The sequence below is a fragment of the Seriola dumerili genome, unplaced genomic scaffold, assembly GCF_002260705.1.
Source record: "Seriola dumerili isolate Sdu_G_001 unplaced genomic scaffold, Sdu_1.0 BDQW01000129.1, whole genome shotgun sequence".
Classification (NCBI taxonomy): domain Eukaryota; kingdom Metazoa; phylum Chordata; class Actinopteri; order Carangiformes; family Carangidae; genus Seriola; species Seriola dumerili.
The window spans coordinates 884,801-905,879 of NW_019174384.1; the positions used below are offsets into that span (position 1 = coordinate 884,801).

Consider the following 21,079-nt stretch of genomic DNA (forward strand, 5'->3'; position numbering starts at 1 on the left):
ATATTTGTGTGAAGACTACAAGTTTGAAAATGAAAGAAATCTGAGGGGGTGTGGATTTAGAAAGAAGTGAGATACCCAGATCTCTATTGAATTGCATTGTGGGAAATGTGTAGGCGCCAAGTTTTGACAAGGAAGGAGACGGCATGGACCAAAAAAACAATGATATCTCTTGTCAGGAGTCTGACTGTGTTGTGGAAGTAAATAGAGTGATACTGATGTAAACACGTGACCAAGAATGAAAACATGAATGTTATTACTTGGTTTCCTTGTCCTAACATGACAATAGAAGTTTAATTTATTGTATTTATTGCAATTGCACAAAGAGGATTAACATCAACAGTCAACAATTCATGACCAGTGGTGACGCAGTGTGCAGCTTAATAGTAGCAGGCCTTTCATGATGAAGCAGAAAAATAGACTATAACAGCAAAGTCAAGACAATATTTTATCGTTTACATTCAGCATTTATGTTCTGCTTAAATTCTCCATGTGTAAGGTTTGTTTTGTTTTTGTTTTGTTGGTGAGAAAAGAGACGTCAGTGCACTTCATGCCCTGTACCCACCATGCCTCTTTTACACTGATGCTTACTACTACTACTACTACTACTACTACTACTACTACTACTACTACACCCAAATGAGTAACTTGTAGCGGCGGCAGCGGGCGGGTTCAGTACCCAGCCCTGCGGAGATGAGCTACAGTGAAATATCATCGGGCTGCAGTATACGTCAGAAATTAAGGTCAGTGCGGCAGTACAGGGTTTAAGATTCGCAGTGTGAGAACACAAATGTGGAAATAGAAAGAGAATAGATGTTAAAAATAGAAGCTGGTGAATGGAGGGTTATGTAAACCAGAGACAGATGTATGAACATAATCAGTGTTATCAGATGTCACTTGATTGATTTCTCAGTGAAAGACTGATTAAAATAAACGCATGTGTCCTAAATAGGTCAAAGTGTTTAAAGAATATGAATAATTTAACGGTAAAGCTATACTCTATGATTTTGTAACCTCTATGTGATAATTTCTGTGTGTGCATCTTGGACAATCACTTATATGATTTGTATCCTGCAGTCTCTAGATCGTCGTACAAGTATGGTGACAGAACTGATTATATAAATGGTGTCCATTTTAATATAGGGATTGGATCCAACGGAGAGATAATCCATCATTTCATGGGCTGAACATTAGAACGAGGTTTCCAGGAATCTGAAGGCCTGCAGTTATCAGTGTTCTCCCCTTTTTCCATTTCTCCACGCCGTCATTTATCAGAGATCCTTTAATATTTCATGTGATTTATGGTTTCCATGAGGCAACTCTCGACGCTCTACGCACCAAAACTTTCAAACCAAACCCCTTTGTAATGGTAATAAGCAGTTCAATAAATCCACAAAGCAGTAGATTTTTCTTCTTTTTTTTTTTTGGAGCAGATTACAAGGAACTGTTGTGTGAAACTGAAACACAAACACAAATTCTTTTTGAGCTTCAACAAATACTTCATTTTATGACAGAATGGGGACTACTGTTGCAGAGCATTTCTGAGGAATTTTACATTTAATATTTTCAACAGATGGTCTCCCCCACAGATGGAAACTCTCCCTCTTCACCTGAGGAAGCCCGTCTGCGCAAAATCAGTCAATCAAATAAAATAGAAGATGAACCGACTATGAATAAGAAAGCACTGTGGTACCATTTGTCCACTATGTAGTCCCCAAAGAAACCCTGAACAAGCACACAGACACTGTCTTGTTTGGCTCCTGTGGCTCTTTTTGGACTAAGACAGCTTTTCTTGCCAGTAAACAAGGGGGAGATGGGTTACTGGGAAGGCCAGGAATAACGGGTGTGTGGGGGGATTCAGCGTACACATCGCATGCGCCAAGTCTTCCCACAAATAACACTGTTGACCGTCCTGTAACTGGGCGGCACAGGAACGAGGCCAGCAGCAAGAGGATGCCCGCGGATAACAAGATGTGAATATGGCCGAGTAGCGGCCCAGAGCCTCGTCTGCGCACGTTGTCAGCTGCACGGCGACAGACGTTTCAGCACCCTTTATTTTTTGGCTTTTCATCACCGCCTGCCACCCGCTCATCACCCACCGGGTGTGAGCCGGCTGCACCGGCAAACAAAAGAGCTGAGATGCAAAAAGGGTTTTAATATTCCGCTCACATCCACAACGCTCCAACTCGCCACACGCTCCATACACTGTAAAATATCGACTAATCTGTTGTCAGTTTTTTAAATATATACGTTTTATTAACTTTAATGCAACGTGGCTCAGACAGGAGCAGCTGCAGGGTTTTTGCATTAACTGGTTCTTTAAACTGTAAAAATGCAAATCTGATTGATTCAACTTCATATATTTCAGTTTATTGAATTTGTTTTCTCAAGTTTAACTTTTTTTTTTTCAGTGGCCCTGAGAGCTCAAGGCACTGCAACTTAAGAAAACACGTGCAAATAAAAATACTTACAGCACAACGTGTTTCCAGGGGGGGACACAAAAAACTGATGCGAGGGCGCTCCCTGTGGCTCAGAGTGCGAACCATGGCGGCGTAGTCCGTAACCTCAGCGGCTTTTAACGTGAAAAATCACAAAGCTGTGAAAGACAAGTGTGTCCCAGCCGGGTTCATCACTTTTTAGTGTCCCCCCTGGAAACACTTCCCTTGTGTTGTCAAGTTGATGAAGATGTTTTCTGAATTTGTTTGTGTTTTGTGTATTTACATGTGTTTTTATAAGCTGCGGAGCATTTAGTTCTCAGGGCCACCGTGGAGAGACGACTGACACTTGGACCTCGCCTAAAATGTTTCTGGAGTGTAGTGAAACAGTTTTAGCTCTTTAACCAGAGCTCAAGTTCTCCTCCATGAAAAGTCAACATTTGGATGCTTACGGATTAAGAAAAGCAATTATCCTGTCCAAGCTAAATTTGATGTTTTTGTTTTGTTTGTTTTTTTAATATGTTGAAATGCATGGATTTTGCCTCATTGCGTCTCCAACAGAGCAATTGTTTCAGTTCATGCAAGCAAACCAGAAAAGCCTCAAGGCCTTGATCCAAAATACCCATTCACTTCTCTTTGTTGTTGTATTCCACAGAGGAGCTTTAGCTTTGGTGTTTGCAAACCACAAATGATAATTGTAGAAAATGTATTTGTATTTGGGACATTAATATGAATGGGAGATAAATACAGTGAGGTCCTGGCTTGTTTCTGCCGATGGTCAACAAACCTCTTAAGTGTTTATACAGTAGCTTCCTTGGTGAAGGTTTGTGTTCCCCTCAGGGACACACACTCGAGGACATGAGTGGAATATGAATAGTCGACGGCTGGAGAGTTTGGAGAGAAGTTTTTTTTTGTTGTTGTTGTTGAATAGAAAGTATTGCCAAGGATCACACTTTAAATCCAGCGTGTTCCTCCCTCATTAAGATGCATATGAACCCTGCGAGTTTCTCTCTCAGCCTTGTGCTCTGGCTCGCTTTTTTCTTTTGAGAGTCTAGTTCTCTGTCCCTCCAGCTCTGCAGCTCATTTACTGTGAGTGTGTCCGGTGAATAGCAAAGAGCTCCTTGGACTCCTTTTGCCGCAGACCTCTTCTCTCCCTCTTGACAGTGACAAAACTGTGCAGAGGAGGACGTGCTTTGCATGGCAACACTGACGAACATCATGTATTTGAGTCTATTTATAGTCGTCATTCTTCTGCACGTAGAGTATTTACTTTAGAAACTTTGATGACTGTATACAGTATATGAGGGTATACAGTGTGTGTGGTGATTTATCTCCTCTTTACATGCTGCAGTAGTTGTTACATACTTGTCTGGCATGCAGTATGGTGCAGTGTTTAAAATAACACCTACTAGTGGATTCACCGCAGACAAGAAATATGGCAAATTTCCAGGTTTTTGTAAAACAAGGTTGCAGATCGAGGGAACACGAAAAGAGCTGCATGCAGTGTGTTTGTCTCCAGTAAAACTTTGCTATCAGAATTCATGGATGCATCATTTTAAAAAGGAAGATTCAGTAAAATTACTGTTTTAAAGCAAAGAAACAGATGCTGGAGTCAGTGGGGTTTTTTTTAAATTTTTTAATCCATTTGATAAATGCTGAAATCTAGTTTAAATACAAATTGGGATTATGTGAAATCTTACATAATGTAATCCCTGAAAGGAAAACAGATGAAATCAAAGCTGTGTCCTGGCGGACTTCATTGGAATTTCATTTAACCCTCAGTGGGAGTCTCATAAAAGGGTTGAACTGCCTAAAAACATTAAAAACACACACATGCATACCACTACCATCATTTACACAATTAACCCGCCGTCACTGAACACACACTGACCAGATGTGTAAAGCCTATAGCTTCATGTATTTCCTCCAAATACCCTGCTGACTCTGTTCCCTGAAGCAAACACGAGAGGACCCGAAAAGAAAACAAACCTCTCAACTTAAACATTTGCCAGATCCTTCTTATCGTTCCTTCCTCTGCGCCTCTTGAGATGCCATATGTACCCGGAGCAGACCCAAAGTTTCGCTTGCATACTGTCTGAATTATCAGGCGTAACATCCCACACACTGATTATGTGTCTTGGGTTGGGTTCTGAATGAATCGTGTAATTAAGGAAACACAGATTTCGTACTGTTGTCATCATTTGTGTCTGTAAAGTAAACCACTCGGATTACGTAAACTGTCCCCAATCCAGTCGCCCCAAATGAATCATCTGGACTCAGCCTGTGTATTTTTTTTGGACGCCGTCTGTCTGAGAAGCCTGTTGGGCACAGGAAGAGGACAGAAAAAGGTCACAGTCTTTCGCTCTTGCAAGAGGGAGCCGCTCAAATGCTTTTCCATGCCACTCATCCATCATGATCTCTGCTGTCAGCCCAAATGCGCTCTGTATGTTGTGTGTGTGTGTGTGTGTGTGTGTGTTCGGGGCTCACGGGCCTCTGTATGTTGTTTGTTTGTGTGTGTGTGTGTGTGTGTGTTCGGGGCTCACGGGCCTCTGTCTGTTGTGTGTGACTGAAATGACCTTTTCCAGCAAAGGCACAGGACGTGCTTTGAATTTCTGCATTGTTTCTGTACAATTATGTAATTACTGTACGCTAGTAATTACTATATAGAGTCCAAAATGTTGCAGGTAGGTAAGCAAACTAAATTGCACATACATTAAAGGGGCTATTTGCCCAACGTGGTTTCTTGCCAAGAAGTGAGGCGTCTTACGAGACAAGAGGTTATAATCCGTCCTCTGAGCAGCGCTACGTGTTCAGGGCAGACTGGAGGCTGTGGTGAGCTGCTATCAGAAAGTGACCGAGACGGGCCGGGGCTAGCTAGTTAGCGTGCTAACTTAGTAGAAGAAAAGAGGTGATAGAGACAAGAGTTAGCATTGGTTGATGCCTTTGGAATCGTGTTTCTGGTCACCTGGCAAATCTTCGTCCAATATTCACTCGCTTTTAGAAGAATATCTGTCTCATTCGAGGCCAAATGTTTCTCTGTGTTCACCAGCTATCTGCAAACTTGATGAGTTGTACGAAGCTGATGGGAGCTGCAGAGCCAAGTGCTCTTTGTGAGTTCATCTCTTTCACATGGAAGTGGTCATGTGATCCAATGTTTATATGAAAATACTGATTAGCTCTGGTTCATTTAGTGGCACTTGTGGCTACTGTCGGTAGCAGCGAGTGTGTTTTCATAATACAGGTCCCAGACTTCCAGCAGGAAGTCAAAAATTATCCCGGCAAAGTTCAAAGACACATGGTTGGATACAAGATGCTATCAGCAGCAAACAAGAGAAAAAGATCGGCACTGCAACGCCGAGCTGGAAACACCTAAATATAGATACAGACTGAAGGTACAGATAAGAACAGATCAAGGGTAAACTTTGGTTTTACAACATTAGCATTACCAACGACACCCTCAGGACTTCCAGGGCATGCAAAGTCATCCAGACCAATAGATAACAATTTAGTTATTCAAATATCATGGTCAGCCTTTTTGATTAGCCCTGAATAGAAGCACACAGGGATGCGTTTTATCAGGGATCTTCAGGGTTCATTTATCAGAGAGCTTGCAGCTGTCATTACACAGCGGCTCTGTCTAAACCCCGACAACCGCGGATACAAGACGCCGGCCGCTCACAGGAAACCGCACGACTGACGCTTAATGAGTGATTGTTCGTTTTAGGGAGACGTGAAAATAAAGTAACAGCTGCTGAAGAGAATGGTTGCCTTTACAACCTTACATATATTACATACTGTATATTACATAACATGCTGCTCCCACCTTCTGCTGATGAGTTACGAGATATAAATGTCAAATGACGAGAGCAGGATGGACAACAACAACAACAAACAGGCAAAGGTGTAAATCGGTCTATGTTTAGACTTATATAAGCACTGTAAACTCTGCTGGGAAGTATCGGGCTGCAAGAGGAAGCAGTGAACACACCATCTTCAGATCCAGTGATGAACCAGGTTTTCTGAGGAGGGATCAGAGATGCTGAGTTTATTTTAGACGGATTGAAAGAGAATCTGCTTCAGTCACATTTTGCTTTTCATACTTCATTTGTAATTCCCACCTGACAGAAGATCCAGGGAGCCAGAAGCTCTAAATTTGGCTCGTGCTTTCCTCGCAATTAAAATGACTATAAATGGATCGTAAAAAAAAAAAAACAAGGCTATGATCCGTCTTTTTATTCTGAATATCACACTTGAGGGAAGGAGTAAGAGTAGTTTCCATCATCATCCTTCATCCTTTACTTCCTTTGCTCTTTTCACCTTTTATTAAATTCACCATTGCTTCCATCACATCTTCCAGGGCAGAGCCACATCCCTGATGATCGTCAGTCAAACCCAGAAGGTACCCAACACTTATTTCTGGCTACCTATATTTTATAGGTTTTCCCTCACACTGCTGTCTTTCTTTTTTCTCCGTCTCTTTCTTGGACCTTACTTATTATACTGGAACTTCTCTTGGGTTTCTCAGCCGTCAGCATCACTGCAGTAACTGAAGAAAGACTGTTTTCATTCCAACCCCTGTTACGGGAATGGATGACCAGATGGCGGAGTGCAACATGGAGACGTCATTGGGTTTTTTTTTGGTTTTTGTTAGGTACGAAAATCAACCTGTAATTCTATTTATCCAACCAACAATAATAATTTGTTTATGATGATTAAGGTATAATATCTAATAAAAACAGACTTTTAATTTAAAGCTCCGTTCATAGTTATTTCCTGCACTATTTTGAAAATAAAATATAAATGGCGGAAAGAGGATATCATGTCCTAAACAGATACAAAAATAAAGATGCGGATGAATTTCACAATTTATTACACTTTTAACACTTTAAATTATTCGTTTTCAGTGTCTCATGTCACATAGTGGATGCAACAGGGCAAACCCTTGACTCAAAATTATTCCTTTATGAATTTATTGTTGTTACTCACTAGTAAATATTCCAGGTCATACTTACTAGAGATCCTGTTAAGGTCATCAGTGCATCTCAGGGATCAGATTCACTGCGGCTGCTGCGGCAGACACCAGTTGCTCAAGTGCTGAAGGGGCTGACTGTGAGGACTTACTGCTGATCTCTCAGCGCTCGGTGTGGGATAAAGTTCGCGCTTACTGAAACCGCACCTGATATGTTTGCAGGATGAGGAGGCTGGCACTGGATTCAAGCCAGAGAAGAAGAGAGAGGGTTACAGTTTAACAGAAACGACACATTCTGGAGGTAGTAAATGTAAAGACTATTGATAAGGTTTGACACGCATGCCGGTGAATGTGGGCGCAGGGTTGTGTAAAGTAATATATTAGGATCTAATGGCCATAATGACATAGTTAGAGTGCCGCTCCCACATTCAGTATCTGGCAAAGGTGACATCTGCAGTGACAAGAAAAATAAATTTGTCATGAAGTGAGGACATGTAAAGATAGTACAGGATCAGTTACGGTACATACCTGTGAAAGGGTACACTGCAGAAAGATCATAGAACAATTACAGATCCCAGCAGAAGTCATTTAAGGTACAAGAAGACAAGTGGCACAAAACAGCCCCAGTTAATAAATCCAATAAAGATCATTTCTTTGCTAAAGTGCTGAGATTTCTGGCTGGTGTTTTGGTGCCTTGTTAACAAAAAAAAAAAAAAGAAAAGTGTGCCAACCTTTTGGCATTTCAAATGCTCTCAGCGTTCCTTGACCTACTTGCAGTTTGAGCAGCTCAAAGATGGAGGTCAGCGGCACAAGCAGGCGATGGAGTTACAAAGCTGAAACAAAGGAAAACTAAATAAATTGTATTAGAGTTTATTATTTATGTACAGGCCATCGAGAGCTGTCAACAATGTGGCGCTTCCTCAGTCAACGAGTTACAGTTGCCTCATTAACTAAAACATCCTTACGTTATCTCACGTTCTGTGCTATAAAGTGATACTCCCAGACTTTTACAATGAAACACGTTACTGTGTCTCATATTGTTATAAATGTCATAAAGCAGCCATTAAAGCAGACTGCCCCTGTCCCCCAAAGGACTACACTTACACAACTCTCACTTTCAGTATTGACTCCTTGAGACAGCTCTATAAATAGCACCGCACGCCTGTTTCCTGCGGCTCAAAGCAGGGCACTAATGACTGTCTGCTCACCTTCAAAGGGCAACACAACCTAAATTCACCACAGTGCCATCTTGCATCTCGCTTGAATTATATCCCGTTAATGGACAGAGCGGAGCAGAGTAACGGCTTTAGGTCTGTTTGTCTCTGAAACCACAAGCACCTCGACGCTGATGCTGTTCTTTTGTTTCCCAATTTTTCAGAGAGACACAAAGTGACTTCAGGGCTCGGCTCGCGACGATGCATGGCGCCGCCAAGATGAAACGGTGAAGATCAAAAGGTGGAGGACACTGATGCATCTCTTGTGGCAGAGAGGTAAGTAAGGTAAGGGCAAGTTAAAGGCCCTGAAAAATATATATATATTTTCTGTTCTTTAAAGAAGCTCTGAGAGGCAAGTGATATTTATATATTTATTTTATTTATCTGTTAATTTATTTTTTTGTGCAATTTGTGATGAAGTGATTCTGTAGTACTCATTTCGGCCACAAGGGGCTTTTCGTAACTTTTTGTTATTTTACATGAGACATTTGCGCATTTCTTTTATTTAATGTTTGCTCTTGTGGAAAAAAAGTGATGAATTTTTTTTCGCCCAATAAGATTTAGCAACATTTGAATAACGATAGTCGTGGGGCTGTTTGTTTACGTGCGAGCAAATGTGACCGAACCACGTCCAAACTTTTACCTTGACGCCTCTAACCTTGCAGCATGTAGCAATGACTGTTTAATTCTACAAAAAAATACTGTAAGATTTGACACCACATTTTGCAAGTTTTACACGTGCTTGGAAGTTCATTTTAACTTACCAACCCACCAGACTTAAAAATGTTATGCTGCATTTCCCAGCTAGCTCACTTCACCTATTTAACAACATAGAAACACTGTGTTTGTGGATTAACCAGAGTAACTGGGACACCGTTTCTAGAGAGAGAAAGCTGTTGATTGTTGTTTTTTAAATGCCATTTTCATTACATTTCCAGTGTTCGACGCAGATATCTATAAACAAATATCTCAAGATTTAAACCTCGATATCACAAGAGCTCAAAGAGAAAACATGGATGTGTTGTGTAACTTTTTTTTTCTTTCTTCTTCTCCTCATTAACATGTTGTATGATTTACATACACGAGGGAGGAAACACTTTTCATTCCTCAAAAAAGACTAACCACAACAACCTTTAAATGACCTTCCAGTTCGATTTCTCCAGAGAAAAGGAACGCTCTGAGAAAAAGACTCGAGCCCAATCATCAAGGGAGCCGGTGTGGCCGAGCTAAATGGTGCAGTGTGTCTGGTCAGATGAAGGGGTCTGTCATCTGGTGTATAACAACACCACTGTTCAAAAAAAAAAAAAAAAAAAAAAAGGGGGTGTAATTATGAAGGTATAGATTTGTATCTCGGGGAAATGTTGCAGCAGTTGAAAAAGCCATTACAGATCTGAGATCGGATCGGCCTGAGCAAAATGAATGGCACCGTTTATGTGTTATGCAACCACTCGATGAGGTGAGGGAGGCTGAGAGGGTGAGAAACCAAATACAGAAGCGTTGCAGGGGGTGGAGGGAGAGGGAGAGGCGACACACACACACACACACACACACACACACACACACACACACACAAAGGCAGACTAAACAGAAAGATGAGTGATGGATGAAGCAGCGAGGGTTTGTCCGTACAGTAAAGGTGATGGCAGCAGATGAGGAAGCTTGGAGATGTTTATCGTGTGTGTCCCACAGCTTCAGATAATTTGAGGGTTTTTTTTTTTTTTGTAGATGAGAGCTCAGACTGCTGGTCGCCTGCGTGTGTGTGTGTGTGTTTGTGTGTCAGGGGAGGCGCTGAGGCATGTGACCTTGGAAAGATATTGTTATAATGTCAACATTACGGTTGCTCGTTCTGCCAGCGTTGCTTCTGACCTGCAGCAGAGGGCAAGAAAAAAAATGAGGTTTTCTCTTTTCCTCAACCACAGTGATTCTCAAAATCACTATGTTTAGACGGTTTATTATGGAACTCCCAGTCTGAGTCTGAGTCTTGATCAAAGTCATGAGAAAATCTCCTTCCTCGAGCTGTCATGGATGTGATCACTACATTAAATAGTCGAGATATTTAAAGCGCCTATCCATTTGAGAGACTCTCTCTCTGTCACACTGAATCTCAGTCTAAGACGAGTAGATATCTTAGCTGTAACTTGAACTGTCCAGTGCGCACACACTGGCAGCAGACTTAGTGAAGGTATCTCGTGTACAGCAGTGACACTTTTGAAACGAGACAAACATTGATTCTATTTCAATTTGAGAGAAGAAGAAGAAGGAATTTAAAGAATTTCAAAGTAAGATCTGACGTATTGTTTTCGGGTTGTGTCATTCTCGTGAGCACGATATCTCAGTATGGCCTGGACAGAACTTGTTCAAATTTGGCACAGGCGTTCACTAGGACTCAAGGATGAACTGCTTAGATTTTGGTGGTCAAAGGTCAAAGGTCAAGGTTGTGGTGACCTCACAACACGCGGTTTAAGCCTTGTGAACGCGATATCTCCGTAACACCTTCAGGGAATTTCTTTAAATTTTGTGCAAACATTAACTAGGACTCAAGGATAAGCTGATTAGATTTTGAGAGTCAAAGGTCAAAGGTCAAGGTCACGGTGGCCTCACAAAACATGATTTTGGCCTTGTGAAAGGGAATCCCTTCACATTCGGTGCAAACGTTCACTGGGAAATCAGATTAGAGCCGCAGCAGGGTGAGTTAGCAGTTAGGATTATATTTACTTTTTGTTTTTTTTCCGTCTGTATAAAAATAAAAATCTGCATCCTCTCACTCACCATCTGCCAAAGTAATGTTAATAGTCCCATTATAGCTAATGGATTGTTCTCATAGTTTATGGCGCGCATCCTTTTGCCTCTCCATTGTCTTTGGTTTCTGGGAAGCTGCTAATGCGGCGCCAGTAATAGCTTAGGTAAACTGTTATGTCTGATGTTTCCTAACCAGTAATGACAAAACATTAGCTCATCAACAACAGCAAACATACGGCATGAAAAAAATGACATGATTATTGTTATTGTGGCACAAATATGAATGAATAATAGAATAAGAATAAAGAGACTTCGGATATTTTTATCTCACTTTGAATGACGTAACTCAGTTTGTGTTTTAATTTATCTGTCGAACCAGGGTGGCAGTCACCAGATTATTATCTGCACTGTCAGATGTTGTAATACAGTATATGAAAAATGTAGCAACAACTACTTGCCAGCACTTTCTGCTTAAATAAATATGAAAAGGGAAGTTAAAAGGAGGGGGGGGGGGGCATGGAATCAGGATAAGCACAAACAAGCTTGATTTAGACTCCCTCTGATTGTTCACATGAAGACACTCTCTCTATCTGTCTTTTTCACATACATGTGCACACAGACACACACACACTCACACACACCCCCACACTGCTTTGCTGAGTGGTCTGCTGGAGAAAAGGGAAGGAAACGTTTGCTTACGCACAATCAGCTGATGCCCGCCACAGTGTTTCCTGATCTAATGACCTGCTGTCTACAGTGTAATCCAACTGTATGTTGTAATCACGTCTGTAAAGTATGAATGAACCATTCATAGCGCTGTGGTGAACTCAGCAGAGAGCATGATGGGCGATTAGGTATTTTGTCTTTCCCGCAAATGATTTGCCAGCAGAGTGAGATCTGAGCCAAGGACACGATTTACCCAAATACCAACCTGTTAATCTGTGTATAGACGCAACACAGTAACGCGGGCTACTGCGTGCAGGTAGATGGTCATTGGCTGCCACCTGCTGGAGAAAGACGCACGGTACAGTGGAATCATGGGATGCTCATGTCTATGCTTTTGTTAGTGTCTTTATCTAAGTTAGTTACTCTCTTTTTTCCCTTAGTTTTTATCTATAAGCTAATTTATAGAATATAATATGATGTTATTTATCAATAATAATTCATGATAAATTGGTTCCAGCATATTGGTTAAATATGCTGTAATACACAGTGGTGACAACTGAAAAAGTGCGCATAAATTGAATGAAATAAAATTACATTTTCATGGAATAACATGCCCTGGAAGATTTGGAGGGGGTTCTTTGTTTTCATTTATAATAATTGTATTTACTCTTATCATACTGTACTTTAAGCAGACTATATTTTATATAAAATGTGTGGTCCAGGACTGAACAACGAAACCAAGACGCAGTTGAAAGAAACTGAGTAGAAACCAGAATCTGACTGTTTGACTCTGATTTACCCTTAAAAGATTATTACGTATGTAACTAAGTACGTTCTGTACTTATGTATGAATTTGAGATACTTGTACTGAGTAATATTGTATTTTTTTACTACAAACAAATGAAACTACCCAGAACTACATCTGAAACAATAAATTGATTGACAAAAAATTAATTTGCAACACTTTTCATGATTTAAATCAACAATCAATCAATTAATTGAGAAAATAACCAGCAGATTGATCCATAAAGAAAAATAATCATTATTTGCGGCCTTATACATAAGAGTTCAACACTACCTCCACCTCAACCAGTTTACATCGATGTATGAGTCATGATAATGTATAATGTATAATGTAGGTGCCATTGTTCTAGACTAGTACTTTTAATACTTTAAGTACATTTTCCCAATTATACCTACAACCTTTTAACATTTTGTGTTAGAAAGTGATTGAAATAAACCATGAAGACTAGAAACTGGCAGCACAACTCAGCTGGACAAATACTACTACCATGTCCGTTTTAATCGGGTGTTGTCTGTTGCATATTTATTTCACGTTGTCTGGGTCCTCCTGCTGTCAGCTGTTAATTCCCCAACACTGACACAAGGTAGATGAAGGACCCAGATGCAGACTTGGAGTTACAAGTTACAAAACAACTGAGAGACTGAAAATACTCGACTCAGAAAACTCAGTGGCAGGACTCATTTTCTGCCTGAACTGATCATAAAATGTGATGTTATCTTCATCTAAGTCACAAGTGCAGACAAACACAATGTCCCCAAGCTAATATCACACAAACAGTTACAGTTATTCTGTGTCTTCACTGAACACACGCCTAAAACATTCACAATGCTGGCGGAAAAAAATATACAAACCCTCGGTTGTAACAACTGGTTGAACCTGCTTTGGCACCAGTAACCTCAAACAAGTGTTTTGTTTAGCTGCTCAATGTTCTTATAGAGCAACAGGTGGTTTGTCTTCGTTCAAAGTCATTATATAGTGGATTTACTATAATGTTTAGTGTCACTGTCCTGCTGCATCACCAGCTTCTCCTGAGCTTCAGCAGGTGAACAGCCACTCTGACGTTATCCTGTAAGAGACCTGGATAAACTTGAATTAATTTTCCCCTCCAACAACATTCAGCTGTTCAGGCCCAGAGGCAGCAAAGCCCCAAATCATGATTCTCCCTCCACTGCACTTCACCTTTGGGATGATATTTTCCCTTTTTGCAGCATACACAGTGCTGCGTGTTCTTCCCAGACAATTCAGCCTTAGATTCATCATTCCACAAAACATATTCCCAGTGGTGTTGTGGAGAGTCACGCTGCTCTTTGGCAAACTTCACGTGCGCAGTGACGTTTTCTTTGGAGAGCAGCAGCTTCCTCTGTGGTGTCCATGCACCATGATCCATGAATTGTGTTTTTCGACTCCTCTTAACAGAGTTGTTAACCAGCTCCAATGATTCCCTCAAGCTTTTAGCTGTTACTCTGGGCTTCATTTTTACCTCACTGATCATTCTGAGTTGTGTCTTTACTACACTTGTAGAGAATAGTCACAGAACTAAATAATTTCTATTTATAGACAGTTTGTCTGTGACTGACTGTGGACTGATGAATATGTAAGCTCTTTGAGATGAATGTAACCCTTTCAGCTTTATGATAATCAACAATTCTTGATTGTATGTCGTCTGAGCTCTCTTTGTGAGGCCTGTTTCACATCAGCAGATGTTTCCAAACTCAAAATGTTTTATTTTATTTTATTTTTTTATTTTATTTTATTTCATTTTATATTATTTTTATTTTATTTTATTTTTTATTTTTTTTTTGATAATTTTCTATTTTATTTAATTGTATTTTATTTTATTTCCATTTTATTTTATTTTCAAATAAGGTCAAATTAGCCTTAACCTACACCTCCATTCTTATTTCATTGATTGGACTTCCGGTTTGACTCCGGTTAGCTTTTGTTTATGCCACAATGCTACAAATTCTTCATAAATAATGAATAAATAAAAAAAAGTACTTTCTTTTTATTAGAAACGGACGGACTCCCCACCCATCAGGCGCAGCCCGCATTCATAAACGAATACACTCACCGTAGAGGGCGGGCCCAATCTGAAAACCACAACCAATCAGCGTTCTCCGAGAGCGATAGCCTCGGATCCGATTGGCTAAAAATCGCAGTCAATCCAACATTAGTAGATAACATCTAATGACACTTCCGCATCGCCAATACTCAATCCCCTGACGCTTTTTGAAGAAGTTTGAGGTTTTGAGGTTTTTATTTGGATGTGAAATTGAAGATTTGATTTCAGGTGTTCAGGTTTAGTCGCGTCGGGACTGACTGCTGTAATAAAGTGACATGCAGGCGATAAGGTGAGGACTGTCTTTACACACAACTGTCTGACCAACCTGTAGTTTTAGGTTTTTATTTCATCTTTAGTGATAAATACAGCCCTGGTGTTGTCAGTGTGTTGACATAGCTTCTCTTTTCCCTGCGGCTTGTGTGAAGGAAAACATTGTTTTTCTGTAAGTAACGTCTTGTCAAATCAAACCCGTTTTACTGGCTCAGACAGTTAAAAAAAAAAAGTGATTTCTCAATATTTCTAGAAATTTCTTCCGGGCCGCCTGGTCATCTGATGAAAAGCTGGATGGCAAAACTGTGGTCATCACCGGGGCCAACACGGGTATTGGCAAAGAGACAGCCATCGACCTGGCCAAGAGAGGTGAGTCAACACTAGAAAGAGTGAGTCTGACTGATATTTGACTGATATCTTTTTTTGCTTTGACATGCTTAGAAATCAAAAAAAAAAAAAAAAAAAAGTTGCTCAAGCCCTCCTTTGTTTTTTATGAAAGGAGATTTTGACTTTTAGATCCACAGATTAGAGGAGTACAATAAACCAGCCAAGCAAACTAAATAGAGTAGTCTTACATGTCACTGTTTCTAAAACAGGGTGTTTTTCTGGGCTGCATTAAAAAAGGGCAAAAATTGAGAGTATACCCACTTCTCCAGGGACCACTACACCACTGACAAGGAATATAAAAATACTTCCAGGCAGCTTTTTTATTTAACAAAATAATCCAAATGTCTCATGCATCAGTGTTTAATTTTGTTTTAACAGAGGTTCTGCTTAAAAAAGAGAATAAAAGAGGTTTAAATTAAAAATGATATGCACTCGTTTCCCCTAAATACCCACATTTATACAATAAGATCATGAAAGTTAACCAGAAAATATTTGAAAATGTGACTTTCTTTACTCCAGATTTCAAAGTGCAGCACTGAGAATTCAAAGAACTTAGTCATAACCCCTTGGATATATGGAAGATTTCAAATGGCCAAATAAAAGCAAAGCAAAATGAAAGCAAAGTGAAATTGAGAACACACTGTTAAACCAGAGTATTTCCTTTTCCACATTAGAATGAAATCAAAACCTCCTGCCTATAATAACCATTGAGTAATGCACACCCTCTGTCATGAGAGGGTGCTCTCCACCCACTCACTTATTCGTTACTTGTGTATCTATTGATTCGTGTGTGTGTGCGCATACAGAGAAGCAGTATTATGCTGTTGTATTTTACTGCTTTTTTATTTTTATATCTCTGTTTAGGGGCAAAGGTCATCATAGCATGCAGGGACATGGAGAAAGCAGGAGCCGCTGTGAAGGAAATCATCGAGAGCTCGGGCAACGAAAATGTCCTTTGCATGAAACTGGACTTGGCAGATAGCAAGTCGATAAGGGAATTCGCTGAAGCCATCAACAACGGTAAAAAAACCCCCCAAAAACAGCTGTTCCTTAGAAAAACCTGCACACGAGAAGGGTCTTAAAAGCCGCAGCGTTACAAACTTCTTAATGTTCTTTTTCTACAGGAGAACCGAAACTCAACATCCTCATCAACAACGCTGGAGTGATGGTGTGTCCTTATGGGAAAACGGCAGATGGCTTTGAGATGCAGATCGGCGTCAATCACATGGGTAAATTAAACCATTTTATCTGTGTGGTGAGGATCATTAAAAATAGCCCGATTTTCCTTTATTTATATTTGACCATCAAATTGTTATCTAGAACAGTGGTTCCCTAATTAACACACTTGCACCAGTCTCTATACTTACACTTAAAGTCCACTAGGAGGCGTTGTTTGACCTCCCACTTGGCAGCTTTGTGTTCCTCCTGGATACAGAATAGCTTGAATGCAATAATACTTTCTTCATGTTCTCACTGTTTTTAATGGATTCACATTAAAACCATAAATTACTGATATCAAAACAAGCTAAAATATCAGAATTTAACTGCAAATACATATAACTGAGGAACATGTTCTACTTTACTTAAGTGTCAAACCCCTTCCCTGTATCTGTTGTGCATCAGTATTTGGCAGTAAAATCCTTTTTCTGTTAAATATTGATCGGTGTTGATATAATTAGAGGTTGCTGTGCTGATGTCAGATAAGACAAACTGTCCCCCGGGAAGATAAAGAAAACAGTTTTACGCGCTGCTGTCAGAACATTGCATTCTGCCAAGGTTTAACAGAGCACAGCCTTAACGACATACTTTTTAATAAATTCCTTGTTCGCAAACTCGGTCACTATGATTTGTTCCGTGTTGCTCGGATGTCGTCACTGCTCTGCCTCTTGACCCCTGCACAGACAACCTGGACACTGGTGTGAGTCACACGCTGCCAGTTAAAGTCAAAGGTTCAGTCAAATGTGTGTTTTGTTCAAAGCTTCATATGTTTGAAATTAGAGCGCAGAGTGAAAATAAGAATATAATCAACAGTTTTAAACTTGGATAAATCGGTCTCCAGCTTTTTTTTTTGTTGGAATGTCCCATAAGCCCTTGTTTGCCAAAGTCATTTTCTTATCTGATTTGTTGTCAACACATTAAAGTTGCCCCCAGTTTGTTCCTGACCTTTGGTAGTTTCAGACCTGGTGCTGAAATATACTCAACTACTAAGATGTTCTTTCATCTGAGCAGTTATAATTTTTCTTTTCTGTCATGATGACGACTGAATGTACGTTTAATCAAAGATCTGAAACTTTAAATATCTGTCGAACAGCCTAGTGATTAATCTATTGGGTCCTAATGGGATTGATTAGTGCAGTAAAACCAGGTGCAATATAAGATAATATGTTATGCACTGTTATTAACTTTGTCAGAACTTTTTACCAGCTGTTTTTCTGTTACAACAGACACTTCTACTGTAGATTCAAATTTCTGTGTTACTAAAAATCACTTTTTTAAATTTTCCACAAAAGTGACAGAATTTTAGACGTGAGAAAACTCTTGGTTTGACCATCTATTTGAAGCACAGTTGGTTCTTGTTTATCAAGTTTATCAAGCAAATACATTTTTTCTTAAAGGTCACCTTTGCTGCAATCCCTCAAAAGATACACTATCTTTTACTCTGCTTTCTCTAACGTCATATCCCCCTCGTTCTCCAGGTCACTTCCTGTTGACGTATTTGTTGCTCGACCTGATTAAAAAGTCGGCACCGGCCAGGATTGTCAATGTGTCCTCCATGGCTCACAACTGGAGCTCCATCAACCTGGAGGACATCAACAGCGAGAAGAGTTACGACAAGAATAAAGCCTACTCCCAGAGCAAGCTGGCCAACGTCCTCTTCACACGCTCGCTGGCGAAACGACTCGAAGGTTGAGGATCTGTTATTTCATCCTATCTGGCTTCCTTCATTTTGGTTCCTTCATTTCCTTCTAACGTAAAAGCTCATTCACTTTGTTTCTTTCACAGGCACGGGTGTGACGACGTACTCCCTCCACCCTGGAGTCGTCCAGACGGAATTATGGCGTCATCTGAACGGCCCCCAGCAGATCCTATGGAAGATGGCGACCCCCTTCACCAAGAACTCCTCCCAGGGAGCTCAGACGACCATCTACTGCGCAGTGGAGCCGTCGCTGGAGAAAGAGAGCGGCGGATACTACAGGTCCTTTTTATTTTTACATGCATACACAACAAGATCTGATCCTGAACTATCCACATTTGTTCACTCTGCTCCTGAATATTTATATATACAGTTCACAATTCCCCCGGTAAATCTCTTTTACATTGAAAACGATGACGGCTGCAGTCTCTGCGTTGTGTGGAAGACGATGTTGAGCTCCGATGTCGAGTCACTGAATTTTTTTTATTGCTTACAAACGCTTCAGGATCTGAGGGAGACAAACCCGGTCTGAATAAAACAATTCAGCCTGAAGGAAAGACATGATTAAAGGAAACTTAAAATATTAATGAGATGAAACTAATGATGAAAAATTCAATTATAAATACTGATAAAGATTAATTAACACACACAGATTATCATTCTGTAAATCAATATGATTACTTTCTCCCTCAGATTGGATATACATTAATATATTAATATTCACAGATCTTCATTCACTCACCTGGGGGATACAAGCCCGGTCGGACTTGTTCTCCCAGTATTGTTACCATGGTAACCTATAGCACTAAATATGAAATATAAAATAACATCATAAAAATATATTTTTTAAATGACACAAATATGTAAACTATATAAGTAAGTAACAATTTAAAGCTCAAATTATGTTTTAAATGTGACAAATCTTATGTTTTTAATGCGACATGCTAGAGACAGGCAAGGCCACAGGGATTTAAAGAGAGAACTTCTTAAGTCAAGTTTATTTTCGGTTTTCAGAGAGGACTTTACAATCTGTTTACTCCCTCAGTCCTAAAACCTTTTGATTCAGATAAGGAAAAAAATTCCCTCACAATAAAACCTTTGTATCAGAAAACAAAGGAGCAGAAAACGGAGAAGGACAGATATGTGCAGGAAGTAAATTATAAAATAAAGTCTGATATAAAGTAAATAAAAAGTCGCTGATCTTTTGTCTTTGCCAACAGTGACTGCGCTCCGGCGAACTGCTCGGCGGATGGAAAGAACGACGAGCTGGCGCAGAAGCTGTGGGAGCTGAGCTGTCGTTTGCTCTCCGTGACGTGGGAATGAATCAATAAACCGACCAGTTTTTACAGTCTCACGTGTTCCTCCACAAATCAGTGCAGTTTCGTCTTGTTGCTCTAATGCTGCTTGTGAAGAAATGACGTACCAAAATATTATCTTAATGACTTTTGTTACAGTTAAATATGTATTTTTGTTTGTGTTTGTTTTACATAGTAACATAAAGTACTTGCACAACATGGCACTATTTCTAAAATGCAAAAGTATATATGTCACATTAAGTTTACAGAAATCACCATAATCTCTCTTGATAAAAGTTTCACAGTTAATAAGTCAGATTACTTTTTTTTTTACACGTATCAACCGATTTTCTGTGCTGGTGTTTTCTTATTAAACTCTCTCACACACTCCACACGTTTGTTTCTGTCCCTGTTTGCACATGTTTCACATTTAAGGTAATAGGAAAAAAACACATTTCTGGCCAGTTACATGTGGAAAAAAGTGACAAAACAACATGACAAAACAGTATATTTTCATTTTTAATTCACCATATCTAAGTATATAAGTTTCTTCCTCATCAGGTTACCCAGGTCTTTTATTACCAACAACCTCTCTCACTGCTTTGACAAAGAGTAATAAAGACACCCACGGAAATACCTTTAATACCATTGTATGATCTGTGTGTGACTGTGGTGGATTGATAAAAGGCAATGAAACAAAGATTACAGCTAAATATGTGCATCACCTACCCAAACCAAAAAAAAAACCCTAATCCTGTCTTCAAATGTGACGCTGGTTTTGATTGATTTCAGTGAAATCATTGATTGAACTTGATCTGACTGTAAAGAAAGCGGAAGTGCTTCAACAGAAATAATTAAAAATTAAAGCAAATGCAGGAATTTAGATGTAGGAAACATCGTTTTTTTACAATCATTTCTACATGTTTTCATATGCTCTGTTTGTTCTGAGGATGTTTGGAGTTGCACAGTGTCCAAAGGAAACTTTACATACATTGTTATTGTCATTTATGCGGTTATTTATTGGATTGTGTGTAAAAAAGAAGCTGAGGATCAATTGGATGTTTTAAATCATCTAAAGACTGTGATTAAAAAAACAAAAAGCTTTTAAAAAGTTTTTCTGCTTCTTTGTTCCAGTTTGTTTCAGTAACATTTTCCACATCTACCTTGACCTTGACTTATCTAATCAACAACATAAAGTTAATATCAACTAAGGACACCCTCTTCCACAGTGTGTATTTTTTATATTATGTAAGGTATTGGAGTATTGATAATATTGTTGACTACATCGCCTATTTCTTAATATTTGCTATTACTTGATGTAAAGTT

At 39.7% G+C, this 21,079-nt stretch overlaps 1 protein-coding gene across 1 annotated transcript; it reads left to right on the plus strand.

Annotated features, from left to right (window-relative positions):
- The first annotated feature begins 15,005 nt into the window (after window positions 1–15,005).
- Window positions 15,006–20,145, plus strand: LOC111224335 (retinol dehydrogenase 12-like). Its single transcript, XM_022748779.1, has 7 exons — window positions 15,006–15,176; window positions 15,411–15,526; window positions 16,409–16,564; window positions 16,669–16,773; window positions 18,241–18,450; window positions 18,548–18,740; window positions 19,679–20,145. Exons 1-7 carry the CDS (start codon window positions 15,163–15,165, stop codon window positions 19,779–19,781), a joined length of 897 nt encoding a protein of 298 aa, XP_022604500.1. The 5' UTR covers window positions 15,006–15,162; the 3' UTR covers window positions 19,782–20,145.
- The last annotated feature ends 934 nt before the right edge of the window (window positions 20,146–21,079 follow it).